The sequence below is a fragment of the Malaya genurostris genome, chromosome 1 (genome assembly GCF_030247185.1).
Source record: "Malaya genurostris strain Urasoe2022 chromosome 1, Malgen_1.1, whole genome shotgun sequence".
NCBI classification, from domain to species: Eukaryota; Metazoa; Arthropoda; class Insecta; order Diptera; family Culicidae; genus Malaya; species Malaya genurostris.
Window position 1 is genome coordinate 102,400,679 of NC_080570.1, and position 21,976 is coordinate 102,422,654.

The 21,976-nt window shown below is 35.7% G+C and overlaps 1 protein-coding gene across 3 annotated transcripts in view; it reads left to right on the forward strand.

Moving 5' to 3' along the window:
* The window catches only part of LOC131425277 (proton channel OtopLc), a 125,634-nt gene that overhangs the window by 88,863 nt on the left and 14,795 nt on the right, over positions 1–21,976 (forward strand). For all 3 annotated transcript variants that reach the window (XM_058587033.1, XM_058587036.1, XM_058587035.1), the window contains 2 exons: positions 10,044–10,228; positions 10,303–10,511. In XM_058587033.1, coding sequence (XP_058443016.1) covers positions 10,044–10,228; positions 10,303–10,511 — 394 coding nt within the window. The remainder of the gene's footprint in view (positions 1–10,043; positions 10,229–10,302; positions 10,512–21,976) is intronic.

The window sequence follows — 21,976 nt, forward strand, 5'->3', positions numbered from 1 at the left end:
GGTCCTCCAACATTTTGCCTTTGCCCTTTGAAAAAAAAAAGACTTGCCAAGACCTTAAAAATAGGTTTTTTCTGAAGAAACCTTTTCAGGTTCGGAAATAGATATTAATCGCTGGGGGCCAGGTCTGGAGAATACGGTGGTTAGTGGACCAATCCGTACCGCAATTTATTCACTGGTGCGTCGTTTTCCATAGCTTGATGAAAACTAGAACTCGTCTGACACGATCAACTGTTATTCAAACACTAGTGGATAGATTGTCATTAAATTTAGTATTGGGCCATCTAAAGGGTTGTTCGCAACAAAAATATACACGGTTCGAAACTATTCACTTCTTTTCTGTGAGAGACCCGAGACTATTCATTCCATGTAGTAATCATTCAGAAACTGCTTGCTGAGTCGCTTCCAAGAAATCTGCAAGGTCCTCTTGCGTTTGACTCGGATCTTCATCGAGTAATGCTTCCAACTGTTTTGACCTCCACACAAGGTCGCCGAGAGGGGAAGGGGAAAAGGAGGAATTCCCCCGGACCCGGTTATTTTCAGGGGGGCTGGAAACTCGAAGATTCAAAATTGTTTTTTTCATTTTTCATTATAAATCAGAATCCCCCCGGGTCCCAATTTTCTCTCGGCGGCCCTGTCTACATGATTATCAGTTAGAGCATTATCACCATAAACATCTACAAGTATTTGATGCGTTTCAGCTACACTTTTCTTCCAATTAAACCAAAAAACTCAAACTTCCCGCCAATGCTGCTTAGTTATAACAAAATTGTTCATAATTAACATAGCGAAAAACAAGTTTAAAAAAACTCGAAGCAATATGAACTGAATATTAATGACAGATGTCAAATCCCTTGAAACTATCAGCTGTTACTGTTCGATATTCATAACAGTCAGAGATATCATTTGAAAATGTACATACTCCCAACAGATTTAAATTCATAAACAGAATTCTTGATCGGGATTCCGAACCAGAATTTTGCAACTGAATTCGCAGCCTGTTCCATATTTTGAAGTTAGTTCTCAGTTCCTGAATCCTGGTTCACAATTTTGGTTCTGGTGTAGATGAATATATGAGGGCACAAAGTATTCAGCAGTTGTAAACATCGGGTCAATTCCGCAAATCGGTTATTTTTAGAACCATCGACATATTTCCAAAGGAGTATGCATTTCTTGTGAATTTACATACACTGGGGCCTCTTTTTACTCTTTTATTTTAATTCCACAGGAAAACTACTGTAACATTTTGTGTTTTATTTTTTAAGCTCATTTCATGTTAAATAATTGTATGGTGGAATATATTTGTCGTTAATAAGTCGTACTCTAATAAATATGCACCGTTACAATTTTGGAAGCGGTGCAGTATATGTTGCAAAATGCACACAGTCAACGAGTATGAACGATAATCTATATTCGAAAGGATGAAAGAAGCCTGTCAGTTTTATTACCATTCACGTTCTCCAGTTAGGTCTGTAATATTACCCACCCATTAAATTTTTATCATCTTTGAATTATTCCTTGACTGCAATACAAATGTTCAATCGTTTTTTCCAGTCCTCAAAACAGTTTTGAAATTCACTTTTTTTGGATAATTGAAAGGGGAAAATTATTACACCGCTAAATTTATGCTAGGTTCAAATACCCATTTTTATTCATCTTACGTTTCGTCTTTGATTCATCAGTGCGTAGCAGTTTATGTTAGTTCATCACTTGTTGGTGACCGAGGAATTGTCTGCATCACCATAAAAGGCTATCCGCATTAGGCCGATCCGACCGATCCGAGCTCTCCGGCGTCTACTTTTTTTCTGCTTCGGCTACGGCTGAGATGCACATGCAGCTGTGTGCATGTGCAGCTCAGCCATAGACGAAGCAAAAAAAAAGTTAACGCCGGAGAGCTCGGATCGGTCGGATCGGCCTAATGCGAATAGCCTTTAAGTATCACAGGATTTATCTTGGTCGATAATACGATTTAATTATTTGAAAACCCCACACGCGATGTTCGTAAGCTGAACGCTCATGTGCAACCGAACTCTTAACGAAAAAAATATATAAATAATTTATCAAATTGTCGACGACGCCTAACTCTGTGATATTTCCTTCTGTTTTATGTAATATATTTCCATTTGAAAGAGACATGCATCAGGTAAACCTCAAACTCGATATACGATAGACGATAGCCAATGCGATATACAGGACAATTATTTTATAAAATAATCTACAAAAATTGTTGTAATATCTGAATAACATTGGTAAATTTCTAATGAAATGTTGTTTCTAAAACTCATAGTTTTTCTTTTACAGTTTCTAGGAAGCCGATGACCGAGATAGAAATATGAAGTTATTCTAATTGACTGACAATTAGTTTTAAACTGAGGTGCTTTGAAAATGAAAAAGAAGACGATTGTTATCTTACTTGAATTTATGCTGGATTTTTATTAATTTCCGATTGAATTGATTAGTATGAACAACTATTACTTCAGTTGAGTGATCCTCGGTTTGTCGCATAGTGAAACTTCATGTTCACATCTCACATCATAACAGTTGCAAGACAAATTCTGAACTTGTCAAAACAAGAAAGTAGAAAACCCAGTGAATCTTCTCGTGGCTACATTTATTTTTCGGCCGGATTCTCCACGGCATCTAGGTTAGTCCTGTACAGAGAAAAATAATATGTTTTTCTCAGCAGATAATAGTTTCTTAAACCTTGTGACGTACGTTTGACTCTCGATCTGGAATGATTCTTCCTATTAATTTTCTTAATTCTTGTATTGTCAATCGGGATTTAACTAACAATACCCACCCGTATTTATTTTTATTACATAGCGAGACATTTTCATGCAGTAATATCATATGTAATTGAGGTTCACATTACAATTTCGGGGCCCTAGTGTGGAACTTATTTCTATTCCTTATTAATCTAATTTTATCTATAAAGATTCAAGTTAAAGGTACCTTTGGTTTCTACTGAATTCTATACGGACCTGGTTCTTGGTTTCGTTAATAAAAGAAAACGGTGCTTCAAAATTCAAACCGTCATTTAAAATAATGCATTAAAACAACATAAAAAAATCATTGAAACAGTTCTCAAAACTATTCCCATTTGTCCATCTTGTTAGTTGAAGGGTTAGTTGACCTTGTTAGTACTTGATTTCATTCAAGCGTTAACGTGAAGATAACGATGAATGCTACTATTGGGATAAATTTTCCTTTTGTAAAACAACTTCTGCTTTTCTCCTCAATTTCTTCCTTTCCTCATATATTAAACAACTCATATAATTCAATGGTGTCGACGGTCGATAACCAATCGCACTAGAAGCAACATCAAACTTCTTGATGGTCAATATCATACTTGAAACATAAACAGTATGATACGGTATCACCAATATATTAAACTTGAAGATTATTTGATTCAACCTGTAAATAGTTTTACCTTCGAATTTGAATATTGGGATTTATATTTATTTCAACGAGAATTATTCCATTTAACAGGAAGCTTATGAGTTTTTGAAGCTTAGGGCTCATGATCCAAGTTATAATCAATAACATTATTTGATAACGTCAATAGGAGCACTCCTTTATTTCTACCTCATATATTTCTTCTATAGTCAATACCGTGAAATCTAATAATTTTATCTTATTAATTCATTATTGCCAACAGTGTAAACGAGACATCAATAATTCGGACCGGAAAATTGCGATTACTTTCAGTTAGTTAAATTTAATGGTTGAAAATAAATCACAAATTTTATAGCTTCCAGCCTTAAAAGGCTTGGTGCTACATTACTTTTATGGAATTTGACTTGGCCGAGCACCTCAACAACAGATGAAAACATTGATGAAGTAAAGAAACTAGTATTGGTCAATCGTCGAATCACCGTCAGAGAAGATATAAAGAATCAAAACATATCGATCGGCCATTCTATTAGTATCAATAGTTTTCACGGGTCACCAAGAAATTCGTACCTAAATGAATCAATTTTGACCAAAACAGCATGGTAATAACATTACTTTTGGATTCTGTTCTAGATTATAAGAATCTGGGTGAATAATATAAAATTGTTATACAATTGTAATATTTGGATTTCAAAGGTGGTTTGTCATAAGGAACCATGTAACGAGAGAGGGACATGAAGGAGAATGTTCTTATACCACTGTGGGTAAAATATAGTAACACTTTGTTCATAATTTCAAAACTCTTAATTTAGTCTTCCAAATCTATTTGGTCCTTCTCAAAGTAATCCCTCCCAGCCACAAAACACTTATGCCAACGTTATTCCCAATCCTCGAAACTGTTGTTAAAGTTATTTTCCGGAATATCCTTTAATGCACGCAGCGATTCACGTTTGATGTCTTCAATTGACTAAAAACCTCGACCCTCTTTGAACAACTTGTACCAATTAAAAACACTTGCTCGCGACATACAAATATCAGCAAAGACCTTTTGCAACATTCTGAACGTTTCGGCACCCGAAATTAGATTCCGCACACAAAATTTGATTTTGATTTCGATTGCACTTTTAATACTTCAGAAAGGCAGACGTTATACTTGGAACAGATGTCACTGACAGTCATACCAACTTAAAAACAAAATATTTCGACGAATAAGGTTTCCATGCGAAATATAATTCAACCACATAGTATCTTCAATTACATCGGTTAACGACTGCTGGTTCCGGAAGTACCAAGAATTGTGAAAAAAGACTCTAAAATCGAACTCATGTTGTTTTCTCAACTTTTTTCTATGTGTCACGAAATTTTCTCGGAGATGTGTTAAAATGGCCTTCTGCCTTATAGGTCTTATAAATTGGAAGGTAACTGCCAAATTTCATTCAGATGATGGCGATGAATGTTTTTTCAAACATTATTTAAACCGTCGTAGAAAATGACGATGCAAAGAACTTAACTACTCTTCGAAATTGCATTTAAAACTATTCCAACTGGAGAAAATTGTTAGTAGATGGTCGAACACATGGGCTTTGGCTACATTATTTCTCAATTTTCGGTTCCGAAAGTACCGAAAATTGTGGTCCCAAATTTAAAGACTCTCCCAGAAAGTATGGACGCAACCAAAAACCGCTGGCATTTCGCAATGGTTCAGAATCTGTCAATTTTTATGACTGCGTCCTGTTGTTTACAGTCTTCTCTAACCACTTGTGCAGTTGTTTATTCGTTTTCATTAGTTTATTTCGAAATGCGTGGACTTTCAGCAGAACAACTGACTGTCACTGAGAAAGATAGCAAAAATGGAAGGAGTATGTGAAAAAGTCGTGCGAAAAGTAATCAGGAAGTTCGGTGAGAATAACACCTTTGAGGATAAACCGAAAACGGGTCGAAAAAAAGGTCCTGCTAACCCTCAGTTGGATAAACGTATACTGAAGGCGTTCGAGTAAAAGAATGAGGTTTAAGTTCGGGATGTGGCCAAAAAAGGGGTCACTTCGAAGTCAAATGTTCTTCGTGCTAAAGAACGTTGCTTCAATGAACAGCGAAGTATACATCAAGGAATGTTTACAAAAACGACTTCTACCCATGATTCGAAGCCACAAGGATCATGTTGTCTTCTGGCCAGATCTTGCTTCTTGCCACTACTCGAAATCAACGGTAGAATGGTATACTACCAAAAATGTCACTTTCGTGTTAAAAGACATGAATCCATCAAATTGCCCACAACTTCGACCAATTGAAGAAGTTTGGGCATTAACGAAGGCACATCTTAGGAAACATGTCTGTTCGCAAGAAGGTGCGCCAGCTAGTCTACAATGGCTAAGTAGCAAATGTTGAGAATAATATTCTGTTGTTGTCGTCTAATATTATCAGTATATCGAATTAAATTTGAATATCTAACACTTGTGAATTATTTACAGCGAAATCAAAGTGCGTCCATACTTTCAGGGACAGTCTATAAAACACATCATACTTAAATTTTTCAAATATGGTTAAGATTAACTTAGATTCAAGTAAAAAGTATTCTAGTCCCATAGGAGGCCGTTTAATTGCATCCGTGTCCGACTTTCGATTTTAGTATTAAAAAATGATGCGTGTCTAGGATTTCAAACCTTCTTTTAAAATGACGATGAAAATAACGTCAATTACTTAAATTCTCAAATATATAGGTTTTGTTTTGTCCATAGAACTTTTCGGCAATATCCGTTTCCAAGTTCAGTTCCGGAAAAAGGCGAGTAGATAATGTCACAGACATAACTGAAGGACGTGAATACGAGTAAAACTGGTATGTTTCAATCACACTTCCGAATATCGATTATTGTTCGTATTAATTGTTTGAATGTTGCAACTTTTATTACTTCACTTCCAGAATTGTAAAATTTAATCTGTACTTAGGTACGTCTTATTGACGAATTACATACTCTATAATACAATTGAATTACATAGAATAAATGAGTAAAAAACTACAACAAATATTACAGTAGCTTAAATCTAGATTTGCATATTCAAAATACTATTGATATCAAAGAAAACCGTTTCGAGGAATTTATTCTAAATATAAAACCGTTTAGTGCTTTTTGCCATCACTTATTTATCTACGTCAGAACCTAAATTCAGGACCGAGGCTCAGTTTCAGTTGCAAAATTCAGGTTCAGAATCCAAACATAGATTTCAATTTATGAGATCAGTTCATGAATTCTGGAGCTGGACTCATTTTCAAAATCCAATGTACAGGTTTAAAATTTAGTTCTAGAACTGAATTTTAAGCTTGAACTTCGAACTTGAACAAATAAACTGAATTCAGTTTCAGATTCTAGTTCCGAATTTAGTTTCAGCATGTCTGATCTCTGAATTTTAATTCTAGAAATGAATTCTGAAACTGAATTAAGGAATCCAATTCGATAATTGGAATCAGGAGTTAAATTCTGGTTCAGAAGGAATAAGTTCCGAAAAACATTTTCGGATTTCAGATATAACGTTTAGTTCCAGAAGTAATATCTAAAATTCATATCCTTAATTTTGTTCCAGAATTCTGGAATTGAAATCCTAATTCTAAGTTCTGGAATTTATGCTCGAATTGATAAACTACAGAGCTAAATTCAGTTCCAGAGTCTCCATTTCAAATTTAAAAACTGAATTCTGAAATTGTGTGGAACTTAGGTGGACCAGAATTCAGGTTCTGAATTCAGTTCTTGAATCCAAAATTCCGTTCCCGAATCCAGTAATCGAACGCTGAATGCGATGACTGACAATCCGTTGCTGGTGCTGCTGACAATGTTGCACATATTCTTCGTGTAACTAATTCATTCATCCATCTTCGCCGCGAATATCTTTCTTTTAATTACACCCGACGCGAACAACGTTGAACTATTCACTGCACGAAAGAGAGAGGGGTGAACATGAATAAGCAATAATCGTAGAGAACCCGGATCTACTAATACATTCTTCGCTGCTGGTATACATCGTGCATGTTCGTTTTATACATTCGTTTGTCATTCGTTCATTTGCTTTACTCCTCGAATTTTTTATATATCGTTTATTTATACCCGGCTGTAAACCTAGTTGCTTTCGTTCGCGGGTCTTCGAATTGGTTCGTATAGTGTCACTGCGATGATCGTTGGTTTTCATTCTTCGGAAAATTTGTTCATCTAATAAATTCATCATATCTCGTGAGGTAGCAGCAATGGGAGAGTGCTGGGAAATGGTTCATCACACACAAATAAGACTATGGTACTAATGCGTTCAACATTCACGTTAAGTCATTCGGTGGTATGTTCAATGGCAATATCAACTGCAAGGAATAGATCTTCATGCGAATATTTGAACAAGTCCGAATATCAGAGCGATTATCGAACAAAGGCGGAGGGAAGCGAACGAAGATCATTTGCGTTCGATGCATTTTTGATATTCGAGCAACATCGGCTGCTGATTGAGAAGGCAACTACTCAAAAGCTAATGAGAGCACGACCTGAGCGTTTGGAACTGAATTTCACCTCGTTCATACCATAAATTTTAGAAAACTTCAATTTTGAACGGCAAACTGAACATATTTCTGATGATATGAAAAAAAATATATATATTGTTGCGTTAAATACAATAAGAGATATTCACGATTAAGTTCTGCCCATTCTTGGGCAGAGTGAATTTTGAAAATGCGTCTAATAGTAAAGTGAGATGTATTCTCGTAAAAAATAGAAGTAGTTTCTAGAATAGATGGACAGATTAAATTTTGAAAAAAAAAACCGAATTTGTTGTTAGTTTAATCCAAGATGTATTTTTTATTCATTTATTTGTGCATTATTAGTCATCCTTAAACCAATTAAAGTTACCTAATTAGGTTGAATGAAGAAACTACGAACGCTTGAGTTTACTCCTGTCATAAGAGTCTGTGCAGATTTCTCTGCTTTTACCCGAGATTTTAATTTTTTTCTATAGTTGTAGCTTGTTGTTTATATTGAAAGAATACTCTCTTCATGAGAACTCAATACCGCTTGATAGGTCGCAACTCCCGGGTTAGGTGAATTCGCCTCTTTCGGTACAACATGGACTCCAAAAGCTTTATACCATTCATATTTAGGAATGGCTTTTTTATTTTTTGCTCACTAAACTAAACCAAATTTTTGTTATTTGGTGTAGGGACAAGATGCCAAATTAGCCCAGAATAGCGATAAAGCATCATGACTGTAGCAATAGCTTCTTTATGCATCCTTCACGACATGTTTCCTTGTTTAATGTTCCGGTAGTGGTGAAGTTTTGGTTTGTTCGACCATAGCTGCATTTTGCCTGCTAAACCAACTATTTTTAGTACACTTGATCTTTTTCTTCGTCCTAAAATGCTCCTCTACGCCGTTCCGTTGCATGGCTGTATAAAAAGACATTGCGAGAAGCTGCTTAAGCTCTTCCAGCACATAAGTTTCATCGTCCATTATTACACAGAAAAACTTTGTCAAATATTCACGATACCACTTGCAACCTCGGGTTTCAGCCATCATATATTGTTTATCATTACGGTTCGGTACAGTTTTCACCTTGAACGAATTCACACAGGTGGCGTGCTTGGATTTATGCACGATAAATTTAAGACAGTTTTATTTTTTTTTCAAACCATCTGATCTCTTCTGCAATATTTGTTTCACTTTCTCGTCCCTCTGGTGGTTCTTGAGATTCGTTTTTGTACCGTCCACTCTTTCTTAAAACGTGTATTGGAATATTTCAGAATTCGCTATAGGCAGGAAAACCAAACATTTCGCATGTTTTCCCACTGAGAGATTCGGATTTTCACTGGGACTACTCACAATTACTTTTTGCACGTGTTCATTATCAAGTTCATCAGTCTGCGGAATATTTCACGCGGTGATGAAGTATCTCCGAAGGTATACGTATCTAGGGGTGTCCAGATTTTGACGCGAACAAGCTTTACTATGAAATGTTGTTTACATACCAAATATTCGAAGAAATTATCAACGAAATTGAAGAAATTTTCAGGAAATCGGTTGAATCCATTTAAACATTATTGTGTAATTTAGACGACTCGTTCTTAAATATCTTAAGCAGTTGCGTACCTAGAAAAATTTGCGCCCGGGGTAAAACATGATTTGTCGTCTCCTTAGTTGGTTTAGTGAGGAAAAAATAAAAAATAAAGCTTCTCAAAGTCCATCTCGGGAGGGATCCAATTGTGTTATGTAAAAAATAATCAGTGCCTACAACTACAAATTCTAAGGAACAATAATTTTTTCAAAAGGAATAAATGTATGTATGTGATTCTTGGCAGATAACAAGATTGAAAATTTTTCACTGTGTGTCCCCAACGGGTGCTACAAATGTTTTATTTGCACTTAACAGCAAACCGTGTTGTTTATCTCTGACAATTTCCCAATTCATTTAGTTTTCCTATGGAAAGGTTTCTCTAATTCCAACCAATATTTAAATCTAGTTTCAAGTAATGTTTAAAAGATGTATGAACAACTTTTTGCGTTTCACTTTTTTGACATCATGCCTGAAAACAGTTTCATTCCATTTCATCTGAATACCATACTTTTTCGGCATATATTCAACATTCTAGAGTATACCAGTAATAATTCCATTTCTATTCGTTTATTCCACAGAACCTCTCTATTTATCGTAACTAGTCTAGTCTATGCGATACTACTGATTGTAGTGTGCATCGCGTACGTAATTAGTGATGTAACCACCCATCGGCTGCCTGTCATATACTACGAGAGTTTCTTTACTTACCTGTACGGAGTGAGTATACTCTTCCTGCTGTATGTGTTCTGCTTCCTGCTGCAAGGTAATTACCACCGAATGCTTCTCCCAATTCGACGATGTTTTTTGGACACAAACTTTCCTTTGTATGTATTGCAGAAAGTTCTTGCTGCAGTGGAAAACCGCAGAAACCACCCAAAGAAAAGAAACCAAAGAAGGAGAAAAAACCGAAAAAAGGCGATGTGGAAAGCGGTGGCAAAGACGGTGCCGGCAAGGATGCTGGAAAGGACGGGAAGGACGCTGCCGCTGCAGGCAAGGGAAAGGAGGATAAGTCCAGTAAAACATCCGGAAAACCAAGTCCTTATCAGGTAATTGCGAAAAAAATCCTTTGATCATTTTTCAAATACCAAAGCAAAGGCGCACTTTTATTTTTAAGTTGGATAAATTTCTCTTATATGTTTTTTGTTTTTCAAAATTCATCCAAATTCAACAACAAAACTTAAAACACACCATCACACAAATCGACCATCGAAACTGCCTACACAAATGAAACGATATCATGCCGAAAAGGAAGTGTATCCGAAGAAGAAACGCGATCTGGTGCGCGAATCTCAACAATTGGCCAGTGGTAGTAGTAGTCCTAGTAAACCGGGTCATTCGAGTCAACCCATGAAGGTATATTTGCTGCAGCAAGGCGTGAAAGTGTGTTTTTTGTGTTTTGTGAGTGCTAACCAGTCTTGCTATTGAAATTAATATTGAATTTACTAACTTGCTGTGATTCTCATTGGTGGAGGTAAATGAAGACAGCTTTTGAACTTGTTCTAACATTCCCCCAGTTTATATATATTCGGGTGCAACGGGTCAAATTATCGCTTAAATTACCTACTACAATAGGAAAGGGTGAGATAAAAATGTAAATCCATTGTTAAACCGGTAAATATGACGTCGAACAGTTTTCTTTTTCGAATTGCTTTTATGAATTTATCTTTATTGCGCATTCAATCACCACTATTCTTGATTACGACAACTCGCTCTAAACTGAAGCAGACAAAATGACATAAATCTACACGGATAAAAATCCGCTGTTGGTACCGTGAATAAAAATCATGAAACATGTCTTCTCATGAAATTTTATGAGTAAAATTATCGATATCATGAAATTTTCATGGGAATAAGTTATTGTTTATGGTATCAATCATTTCGCTCATGAAATCATGAATAAACATGTTTCATGCCTGAATGATATGTTTCATGATTTTTATTCATGATACCAGCAATGGACTTTTATCTGTGTAATCTAGTTTTCACACGTCTGCCAAATAATGTACAAATATTGTTTTTTCGAACAAATGCCAAACATCCAAAAGATCACTCAAATTCTTGAAATTTATAGCATGTCCATCTCCTGAGCAATTTTTGATAGAATCTTCATGAATTTTCGAAAGTTTGGTAGTGTTGCTCAGCGTGTTCAATCGATGTTAAGAGGTGATAATAACAAAGCGCCAGGTCTTGTGATTATGACGGGTGTAGTAGGGGTTCCCAACCAAGAATTGAAATTGTTTTTCTGACACTTTGGATGATTGCACTGGAGCGTTAATAAGCCCTTAAAATGGCTTTACTGTATACTCGAGCCCATTCTTGTCAATTTTCGATGAATGCGTTGTACTGACTGATCTTTTTTACGGTAGCGGACAGTATTACCTGTTTTGCCGGGTTCAATAAACCCGTAGTACATTGCTTTCTTCTGATCCTACCACACATATTGCATTGTCCTTTTCGCAAAAAAGTATCGATATTGCACTCTATGTTGGTAAATGGTCCTGGCGTTACTGATATTTTTTTTGCGTTTCGTTTATTCTTTTTTGCCATTAGTTCCAATGCGATGAAAAAATACTATTTATTGCGTTGCGTAAAAGTAGTATTCCGCACATAATTTTTCACTTTGCCATCTGTCGCTCGTATGTGGAACCCATTCTACAACATTCGTCTTATAAGACATGTTCAGGAGTGTTCCAGTTCTAGATGCATAATTTATGTCAGTTTCAAAATTTAAATCTGAAAATTATAACAAGAAAAACTGGCAGCCCCGGCAATGTATACCAGTTTTAAATTTGACAGTACAACTATTTGAGGAAATAAAACTAAAACGACTTGCTGGAGATACGTTTGTTCCAGTTTCGGTTCTATTATAGATCTGCCATATAAAACTTCCAGCTGCTGAATTCGCTGTAATGATTGTACGGTAATTGTACGTATAGCCATCTCATTAGTAGAGTTGCAGTCGGCTTTCAACCAACGATCTGTATCTCGGTAGCCAATTTGACGTACGAATAAGGTATATACTTTAAAACAAAGGTGATTCACTGTACTTTTAGGAAAAAATATCAATACAAATCCTTTCTCGTTTCTAATGAAAATTCGCACTTTCTTCTTGGTTCTTCCTATCAAACACTGCACACCTCCGGAGTCAACTTCTTTGGCACATTTGTTCCACATTCTGATCATCTGAGTCGCGTTGTAACCCATTTTCCACTTTTCTCAAGCTTCTGCTTCATTATTGCCAAACATCTCTCGATGGGCTGAAAATGCGGGCAGTTCGGTGGATTTATGCTTTTATCGATGAAATCTAAGTTATTATCGCGGTACTACTGGATGACTTCCTGGCTGTAGTGGTAACTCGCTAAATCTCGCCAAAACTTCACGGGACCTTTATGAAAGGTAGTACGCGGTTTTTGAGGCATTGTTCTTTGTACAACTAGGAGTCCATCGTCTTATTCATCACGAATAAACAAACCACCGAAAAAGAATTCTTGTTGCGGTCACTTTCCGTATCACTGCTGCATGAAAAATGATTCCGGATTTTAACTGGACATAACTTTTTTTCATCATACCCTTGAAGCCATTCTTATAAACAGAGACAGCAGATCTCACTCTAACTGATGGTAAATGAGATGAATACTAGAGCTAAGATGAATGGTGATATCGTTGTCCTAGTTAATAATCTGCAAAATTTAAATTTCGCGTCAATAATATTAAAAGTTCGTCGATTTTCGCATCATTAAAATAACAAACGTAACCCTTTTGAGGGTTGGATAGAGATCACCATAAATCTTAAAAATAATTCGAACCATTTTCGATGTCTTTGGTCCGTCTTTGCTTTTCAATGCAGTCAAATTATATTTCTTATATTTTGACAAATAGTTGACAGATATTGACTCTTCACAGTCGCGATCAGTTTCAGAATAAGAAGTGTGAAAAGAGTTTTTAAATGGATTGCTGATTTTAGTGCTATCCTGTCTGTCGTGACGCATTAGAGTCTGAACATTTTTGTGTTTTAGCTTCGTTTTGTGTAGTTGAAAAAGTTTTGAGGACATGCCTTTATCTAGATTTCATATTTACGGTTAAATTCTTCGTGTGTTTTGTTAATGGCTACCCCGTCATCCTCGAAAATTGATTTGTTATGAAACTCCTAAACTATGGCGTATCTTTGAACCGATGCGATGACTGAATGACCGGAAGTTCTTGAATACTCGATAGGAGTGCAAAGAATATCTTAGAATATCAATAAGGAATATCAATAAGATTACAAATCATTCTCCAGTCGAATCGTACAGCAATTTTGTGGTTTATCTACTTTCAACAGATTAATGAAGCTTCTATAGCTTAGGTTCAAGAATCGTACATTAAAATGGAAGCAACATACATCGAGAAGCTATTAAGACCGGCTCATGCTGCTTTCCCGGGTTGGTGGTTCAATGCATAGGGCGGTGGTCTTTTACAAGCTAGATGTCGTATGTTTGAGCCCCGATCAGGAAGGACTCTTAGTGTCAGCAGAATCGTAGCGCGAGTCACGTAATGGTTCTGTGTGCTATGAATCGGCTAAGAAGTTTGTTGAGACAGAAGGTTCAACAAGGCTTTGCTTTTCATGGTACTGTCAAAGTGAACGACATTAATCCACGTAAAATGCTACTTTCACTGTTTTTGTCTGCGAGACGGGTGTAGCGCGATGGGTAAGCCGATGCATTTCTTGCAGCCTGCATAGGTTCGATTCCCAACCCCCCGCTCATAGGACAAGAAAGTGTTTCTAGCCCATAAAGGCGCATGGCCATAAGGTTATCATCTTTATAGTCGAAAAAACTTCGTCATCAGCAAGGAATAGAAAAAAATTAGGTGAAACTTCAGCCGGGAGACTATTGAATTTCACCATACCTCACGGTCTTTGGTGTTTTCATATCAGGTAGGGTAACAGAGGTATTTTGGCCTACTTTGTAAAAATATCCACCAAATGTTGTAATATCTTCGAAAATCCCTTCCGCAGCAGATAATTTAATGTGCTCAGCTTCAAATTGATGCAACATGGGTTACTTTACATCGATTAAATCCATAAAATTTGTTAGGTGGGCCAAAATATTTGAAGTACTAAACACCTCTGTTACCCTACTCTCCAAAGTCTGTATACACCTCCTTCTTATGCATCCTTTGTGAATGATCGTTGTAGTGAGCTTTCATGGTTTATAGTTTATAGCTTATAGTTCCATTGGTATGACAGAAACTGTTTCAACTGAACGATTTTTTCTTCTTAAATATGTAAACTATTCTCGAACGCAAGGTTCGCTCCATCGAACAGTTTCTTGTCATAAAAATTTAACTTATACTTTTGTGGGACCCATCAAGTGCAATTTTGAGTACTTTAATGATGCCAAATGACATACTGTATAGCCCCAGTAAGCTATATTGTTGAAAAAGCAGTTACAATTCGGACTCTTTATCACATCGATCGGATCGAGCGAATGACAGAAATGGCAAAATTATCTTTAATTATTACGTTACGAGAACATGTGCCCTCTTATAAAAGTACATAAGCTGAAAACCAGACAAATATTTTTTCAATCACTGTTCGTTTTCGATTTGCTTAGTAAGATTGATAAGTGAAATAACTCAGGAAAAGCATGCTGTGTTATAGTTAGATTTTTGCGCTCATGCTTTTGTGCTTAAAACTTCATGTTCTATTATTGCACTTGAAGTTTTGACGTAGAACTACGTCTTTCTTTACTATGCTCACCTGGGTGCATTTTCAAAATTTCACAGCACGGAATTGTAACGAAAGTACTCCAGATTTGTTTTCTTAATAACTTTTTACCCGTTTAAGTATTTTTTTTTCTAATTATTTCACGAAACGAATGAAAAACGATGTAAGATTGTTGTTAATACCACGTTTATTATCAAAACATTGCTTAAATGTCGTAGAAAATACTACCTTCTAAAAAAAGCAAAGTCTTGGCATTACATTCCTTTTGTGGAATTTGGCCTTTCTGTTTCAACAGACTTCGCAGCTGATTTTTAGCGTGCAGAATCATAGCATGGCTAGTACTACGATCCTACTGACACTTTGAATCCTTCCAGGTCGAAGCTACCATTTGAAAGCCTGAAATGAATCCCGCGATTGCATCATTCACCTGCTGGTTGTGCTAGTAACAGAACAAATAGGAACGATTTAATCGGCCCGCAAAATGCAAAATAATAATCTGAAATGAAGTAGTCAACCTTACAATTCTACACGTTATTATTTTCGTAGTTTAACGGCTACGCTCTTTTGAACTTTTGATCTATTATGTTCATTGTTAGTTCCGTTCGCAGTGGGGCTCTCGCTTCAAACAAGTGCGGAAAATTCATCAAAGTATGAATACAACGGAGAGAATGCATATACGAATCGACAGTTCTGAGGGTCATAAATGATAGTGTTATAATCCGCAATTACGGTCAAATCATTTAGTTCCAAACCATTTTCAGTGTCTCTACATATAATCAAGCAAAGAGTTAATTGGGTTTCCTCATACACATTAATTTGATTTTATAAAATCGATTTTCAATCAGAGTAAGTGTCGTTACTAATCCATACGACGTCCAACTTCATGGATGCCACGGCTCGGTGCGGAACGTTAGCGCTGTAGGAAAGGGCACACAAGTCTGTGGCAGATTTACTTTGGGTGCCGTTCGCCAAACAAGAGGCAACCGGTTTGTTCCGAATTTTGCTTGTGAAAATTATTGTCAACTGTGTTGAAAGTTGTTGAAATGGTAATCTTCGGTTCTTTTCAGAATCCAAAGCTTTTACAAAGATCTAATGAGATTCTTTTCGAAATAGATAATTTATTAGTAGAACAATGTACCAAAATAAATAAACATTTTTAAAGCGATCTGTTCCTTTTCGACAGCAATCCTACGTCAATCTCGTTGTTATGTCCCTTACATTACCTACTTGAGTTTTTATCCAGTTTTTGCCTTTCTAATATAGAAAGGCTATGCAATCACTGTGAAAATCGACCTTTTAAGCGAGGCCCGGAGGGCCGAATGTCATATACCATTCGACTCAGCTCGACGAACGTCCGTGTGTGTGTGTGTGCCTATGTAACAAAAATATGCACTCACTTTTCTCAGAGATGGCTAAACCGAACAAACAAAGATTCAATCCGTTCAAAGTTCCAATTTCCAAATCTTCCGAAACCGGATTGAATCTTTGTTTGTGAAAATCGGTTTAGCCATCTCTGAGAAAAGTGAGTGCATGTTTTTGTTTCATACACACACATACACACACACGCACACACGGACGGACGGACGGACACACACACCGACATTTGTTAGTTCGTCGAGCTGAGTCGAATGGTATATGACATTCGTCCCTCCGGGCCTCGGGTAAAAACTGCAAAAAGGATTTCACTCACTTTTCTTGTAGATGCACGGAACGACCGAAATTAGCTCTGTGCCTAATTCGTATTACTGTTTTTGAATTAGTTGATTTTAACAACAAAATTTCCAAAATAACTATGAAATTAGTTAAAATTGAGAATTTACTTTACTGGAAAAAACTCTTATTTTTAGAGAATTTGTTTAGTTGGCTAATATCCTAGACAAAAACCAGCAATATTTCAATCCAACACGAAATTCTCATTGACAACTAATGCTGTGACTAAAATCAGAAAATTTGTTTCTATTTTTCTATCACCGTCATTACTGAAGGACAGCACAAAGAAACCAAAAATGAAATTGGTTTAATTAACAAGTTTATTAGCCAAAAACCCATGAGAAGTGTCAAAGCAAAACAATCCATTAAAAAGCTAAAAAGGACAGTCTTGTTGAAACTACTTGCAAATTGTTTTGATGTTTTCCGCATGTGTTACGATATATCCATATATAAATTTCTGATTCGATTTGTAAAAATGACGTACACTCTTAGTGGAAAGTGTATTTATTCAGAATTTGTGCGCATTTGAAGCGATTGTGCGAAATAATGTTTTTACGCGGAACAGTGAAGTGAGTTTCGAATGTTGCACTCTAATTGTATATGTCAAATGATGTTTTTTGTATCTTCCAACCTTCCGGGCTACGCCATCCGGTGTATTACTTGTATTCGGTTTTTGTTTTCCGAGTGCTCAAAGTTTTCAGTGAGAGAGTCGATTTCGCGAAGTCGAATGAAGAAAGCAGCGATTTAGAAGAAAAATTTTCAACAAGCAGTTTATGTTTCGCTTATGTCTTTTTCTCCAATACAACATCGTATTTATACCTGCCTGCGACTGAAATATTTTTCGGTAGTAGTGTGCCATCTAGTGGCTAGTAGTCATTACGGTGTTAACGTTTTTTTCGGTGACAGTGCGCCACATAGCTGCAAATTGCCGAAGCCAATTCAACCATTTATGTTGGTTGAAAACAACGTTTTATTTCTCTAATTCAACTAAAAAATTAGTTGAATGGAAATGAAGTGTGCCTTAGCTAAGAAATGACAGCACGTTGAATTGGTGAATTCAACTAAAAAATAGCCATTTCAACAAATATTTTATTATTATTAAGGGAATCAGAAATAAAAAATCTAAATTAGCAAAAGTAAGATTTTTTTAGTTGTCCCAAAAAATATCTGACTAAAATCAGAAAATCAACTAATTTTTTCGCCAAAATTCTGATTTCGGTCTTTCCGTGTGACCAAATCGATTTTCACAAACTTATAGGTTCAAAAGAAAAGTCTTACAGTTTCATACAGAATTCCCTTATTTGTTGTGGATACTATTTTCGGTTCCGGAACTACAGGTTAAACAGGATTAATAGAGTTTGTGAGATTAGGTTCTAACAAATTTTCTTATTTCTATTCAATAAACAGTTGTTTTGCGAATTTCACGGTTATATTTATGATGTAATGAGTAATATGAGAAAGGCATCATTACAACACTAGGTGGATTAAAATTGGGTTTTGTAGTTTAAAATACTTTATCTATTTCAACCTTTTAGCAGCAGGTTTAAGGAAGCAAAGATCATTTTATTTGTATTTTTAGATCAACAATTGACTTTTTCTCGAAATCACTATTTTAATGTAGAAAATTAGAACAATAAATTTCATTCAAAATACTTCCATTGATTATTACTACTTTCACCCCAAGACTACTCATGCTTATTTTCAAACACACTCTTTCCTTTAAGAGTGATTGGATAAGATTATTTCTAGTCTGAGTTGGTACAGAGTTTAGAATGACTTTTCACTTAGATTGCATGATTTTTCAGTGTCTGATTATGATACTGAAGTAGTATATAACATCTGTATTTGTCCCGGGTTGGCGGTTCAATGCATAGGGCGCTGGTTTTTACAAACCTGATTCCTGATGTTCGAGCCCCGACCTGGAAGGATTCGTTGTGTCAGTAGAATTGTAGCACTAGCCATGCAATGGTTCTGTACACTCTGAATCGGCTGCGAAGTCTGTTGAAACAGAAGGTCATATTCCACTACAGGAATGTAATACCAAGGTTTTTATCGGTCCGGAATACGAACGATATCTAGTAGAGGAAAGGTGTTTCGGTTGATTGATTGTTCATTCGATTGTAAGACGGAAAACGTGTAAAAATCCCGAACATCGTCAGAAAAGTAATTCAACAGGAATCCGAGTTCTTTGAATTTCTTGTCTGTGGTATAAAGATATGAAATTCAAAGAACTCACTTTGTCACTATGAACAAATGGTGTAAATGCAGTCTTTTAGCTGAAATGCTTTTGATCCGTAAAATTATATTCCAATGATTGAAGGACTGTTTTTCATAAAAAAACAGAGGGTTGCAAATTCTTCTGAATTGTTTCAGTCATAGCTTCCTAATTTTTGGTTTTAAAGTTTGAAGTGAAATTATTGAAAAAATAGAGCAAAGCCTTGATTTCCTTTTGTTTTTCCGGTTAGTTTTTCAATTCTTGAAAAAGAATTCATTTTTTCAGTGCACATATTTTTAAAGTGACCATTATAAAGAAATTGCTTCTACTACTTTTTTCTTGATAATCTTTTATCAAAATCTAAAGTTTCTGAGTTACAACGATTTGAAGAGCAAGGGCACAATTCAATAAAAATCAGAGTTATTTGAATTTTATGTTCAAATATCTCTTCTAAAAATAAGATCAGTATGTGCAAATTTATTGCTATCGGTCTGTAGAATTATACTCTAAAGTTTGAAAGGCTACTATTCGTAATAAACTTAAAGTTTTGAATATTCTTAAGAATTGATGTAGCTGTAATTTTTTGATTTTTGAAAAGACTAAGAGGTTTTAAGTTTGGTTTAATTATCATATTTTAGGTTCTCATCAAAGTGAGTGCTGCAGCAGACTAGTTTCTATCGGGAAAATATGTACACATGTTCTGGGTTTGAGCCCCATTTCTATAGGTTTGCACTATTTCCTGGATTAACACCCGTATTCGAAAAAGATACGTTTTTAAAAAACACGACTTTTGTGAACAACAAAAAAAGTTTGTATTCATATTTATAATTGTAAGAAGAACAAAATTATAAATTGTCTTTCTCTTTACAAAGTTTCTTCTTCGAACAGAGAAAATGTAATTCAATAATTTTCCGCTAGATGGCTTCGATAGTTTCCTCTAGACTAACAAAACGAAACATGCTGAAACGGAACGGTTTGCTAATATCCCTCAAAAATCGACGGTTGGCTTAATTGTATCTTGTCGGCGGTATGACGTTTTCTTTTGCAATTTATATTGCACAAATGACGCCTTCATTACTGCTACGTAATAGTTTTCAAGCAGCCTTGCTGAATTTTACCTGTGAAAGAATTTCTTTCGCAAAAATGTTAAGAGGAAATTATTTCCATTTTCAAGTGTCAAAACATTTCTTCTTGAACTTGACGGGCCCTCCAAATTAAGAAAATATGCGCAATCTCTTTACAATTTTCTTTTCGATCAAGAAATTTTGTGACAGAAAATTCGGCTGCAGGGTTTTTTTTACGATTCGTTCGTCTATCGTTATGTTCTTGGGTCTAGCAAAACTTCAAATTTTTTACTGATTTATGTGATGTCTTCAATATTACGCCATATTTTATGTCATGTGTGTCATGAATTTACTCACAGTAAGGGTTCTTGCAGAGTGGTTATCCTTTTTGTATACAATCAAAGCAACTGATAGAATGTTAGAAAATAGGCCGACGAACCAAGTCGAATACAATCTGCTACATTTTTTATTGTTGTTGCAGTTAAGTTCGAAGAGGCGTGTCTTTGAGTATGCTAATCGAAAATCCGAGAGTACGCGGTCCTTGAAAAGTATGCTATAGAAGTATCTCTTCCAAATAATTACCATGCCAACCCCAGTTGGATTGTCATATTGAAATCTTACCGGCGGAATTTGATTAAAACAATATGACAAACGAAGTTGTTTTTTCTAAATAAAGTACAACATACTTAAGTAACATTTTAGTTATTCTATCCACCCAAATTGAGAGGATTCGTTTAATGTTTGAGTTGTGTTATTGGGATTGAACACAGAATCAATCTAACCACCCAAAACAATACGCATCTTCGACGCATCGTTGACCGATAGTTAGATCCCCAGTTTGTTACATACACTTTAAACGAAGTGCAATTAACATCAGTGTTGGTGATTGCTGAAAATTTGACAGAAGCTGCTCGATTTTTATCTATATTGTATACAACATTTTCAATCCGGTAGAAGATGCTACAAGAATTCGAGTCTCTCAATGCATGAACCTCGAGAGAATTTTTCTACATTTCTTCGCTCCACTTCATACTCTGAGTATTTCATGGCCCTTAAAAAAAATTCAGTCTGATAATGATCGCCGCTGTGTGGAATTTACCAAGAGAGAATCGCAAGTTGACAATTATCGCAGAAAATCGAATCGATGATTCGACTTGATGATTCTCATACTAGGTTGCAATATTTAAAAACCCTTGTGTGGAGCATTCACATACATTTTCATAGACACAAATTATACAAAGGTTATAAGCACATAGTTAGAATAAGCGGCAATAGTAAAATGATTCTATCGCAATTATCCACTGCCCATACAGAATCGGATCACGAAACGAGAATAAGCGACCGTTTGTTGCTTCAGAGAGAATCCCCACAGCAGCGTGCTAGCCGTTGATTCTCAGACGGTTCACCGAGAGAAATTCGCTCTCGCACTAGTGTCTATTCTATGTTAAATGTACCATGCCGTTTTTTTTTTGTTGTTGCGATGATTTCCGATTCTCTTTGATGGCACTGATTTAATCGTGGAAGAGTTGCGAATGAGCATTCTTTGATACGATAAAAGCCATCCTTGATTAAAATAGTTCATTCAGTACTGATGTACGCCACCAGTATCAAGAATTACATCAAAATTATCGTATGATTTATAATTCTGGAACGTTGAATAACCAATTTTCTTTTATTATCTTCCAAAATAAAATTGTTGTCGAAAAAGAGAGAGAGAGATGTATCCGTGTTGGTCATCCTAATTGAAGGATCACTCGAAACAAAAACTATTTTTTCAAATACGAGCACAATTAAACGATTGTTAATTTTATAGTC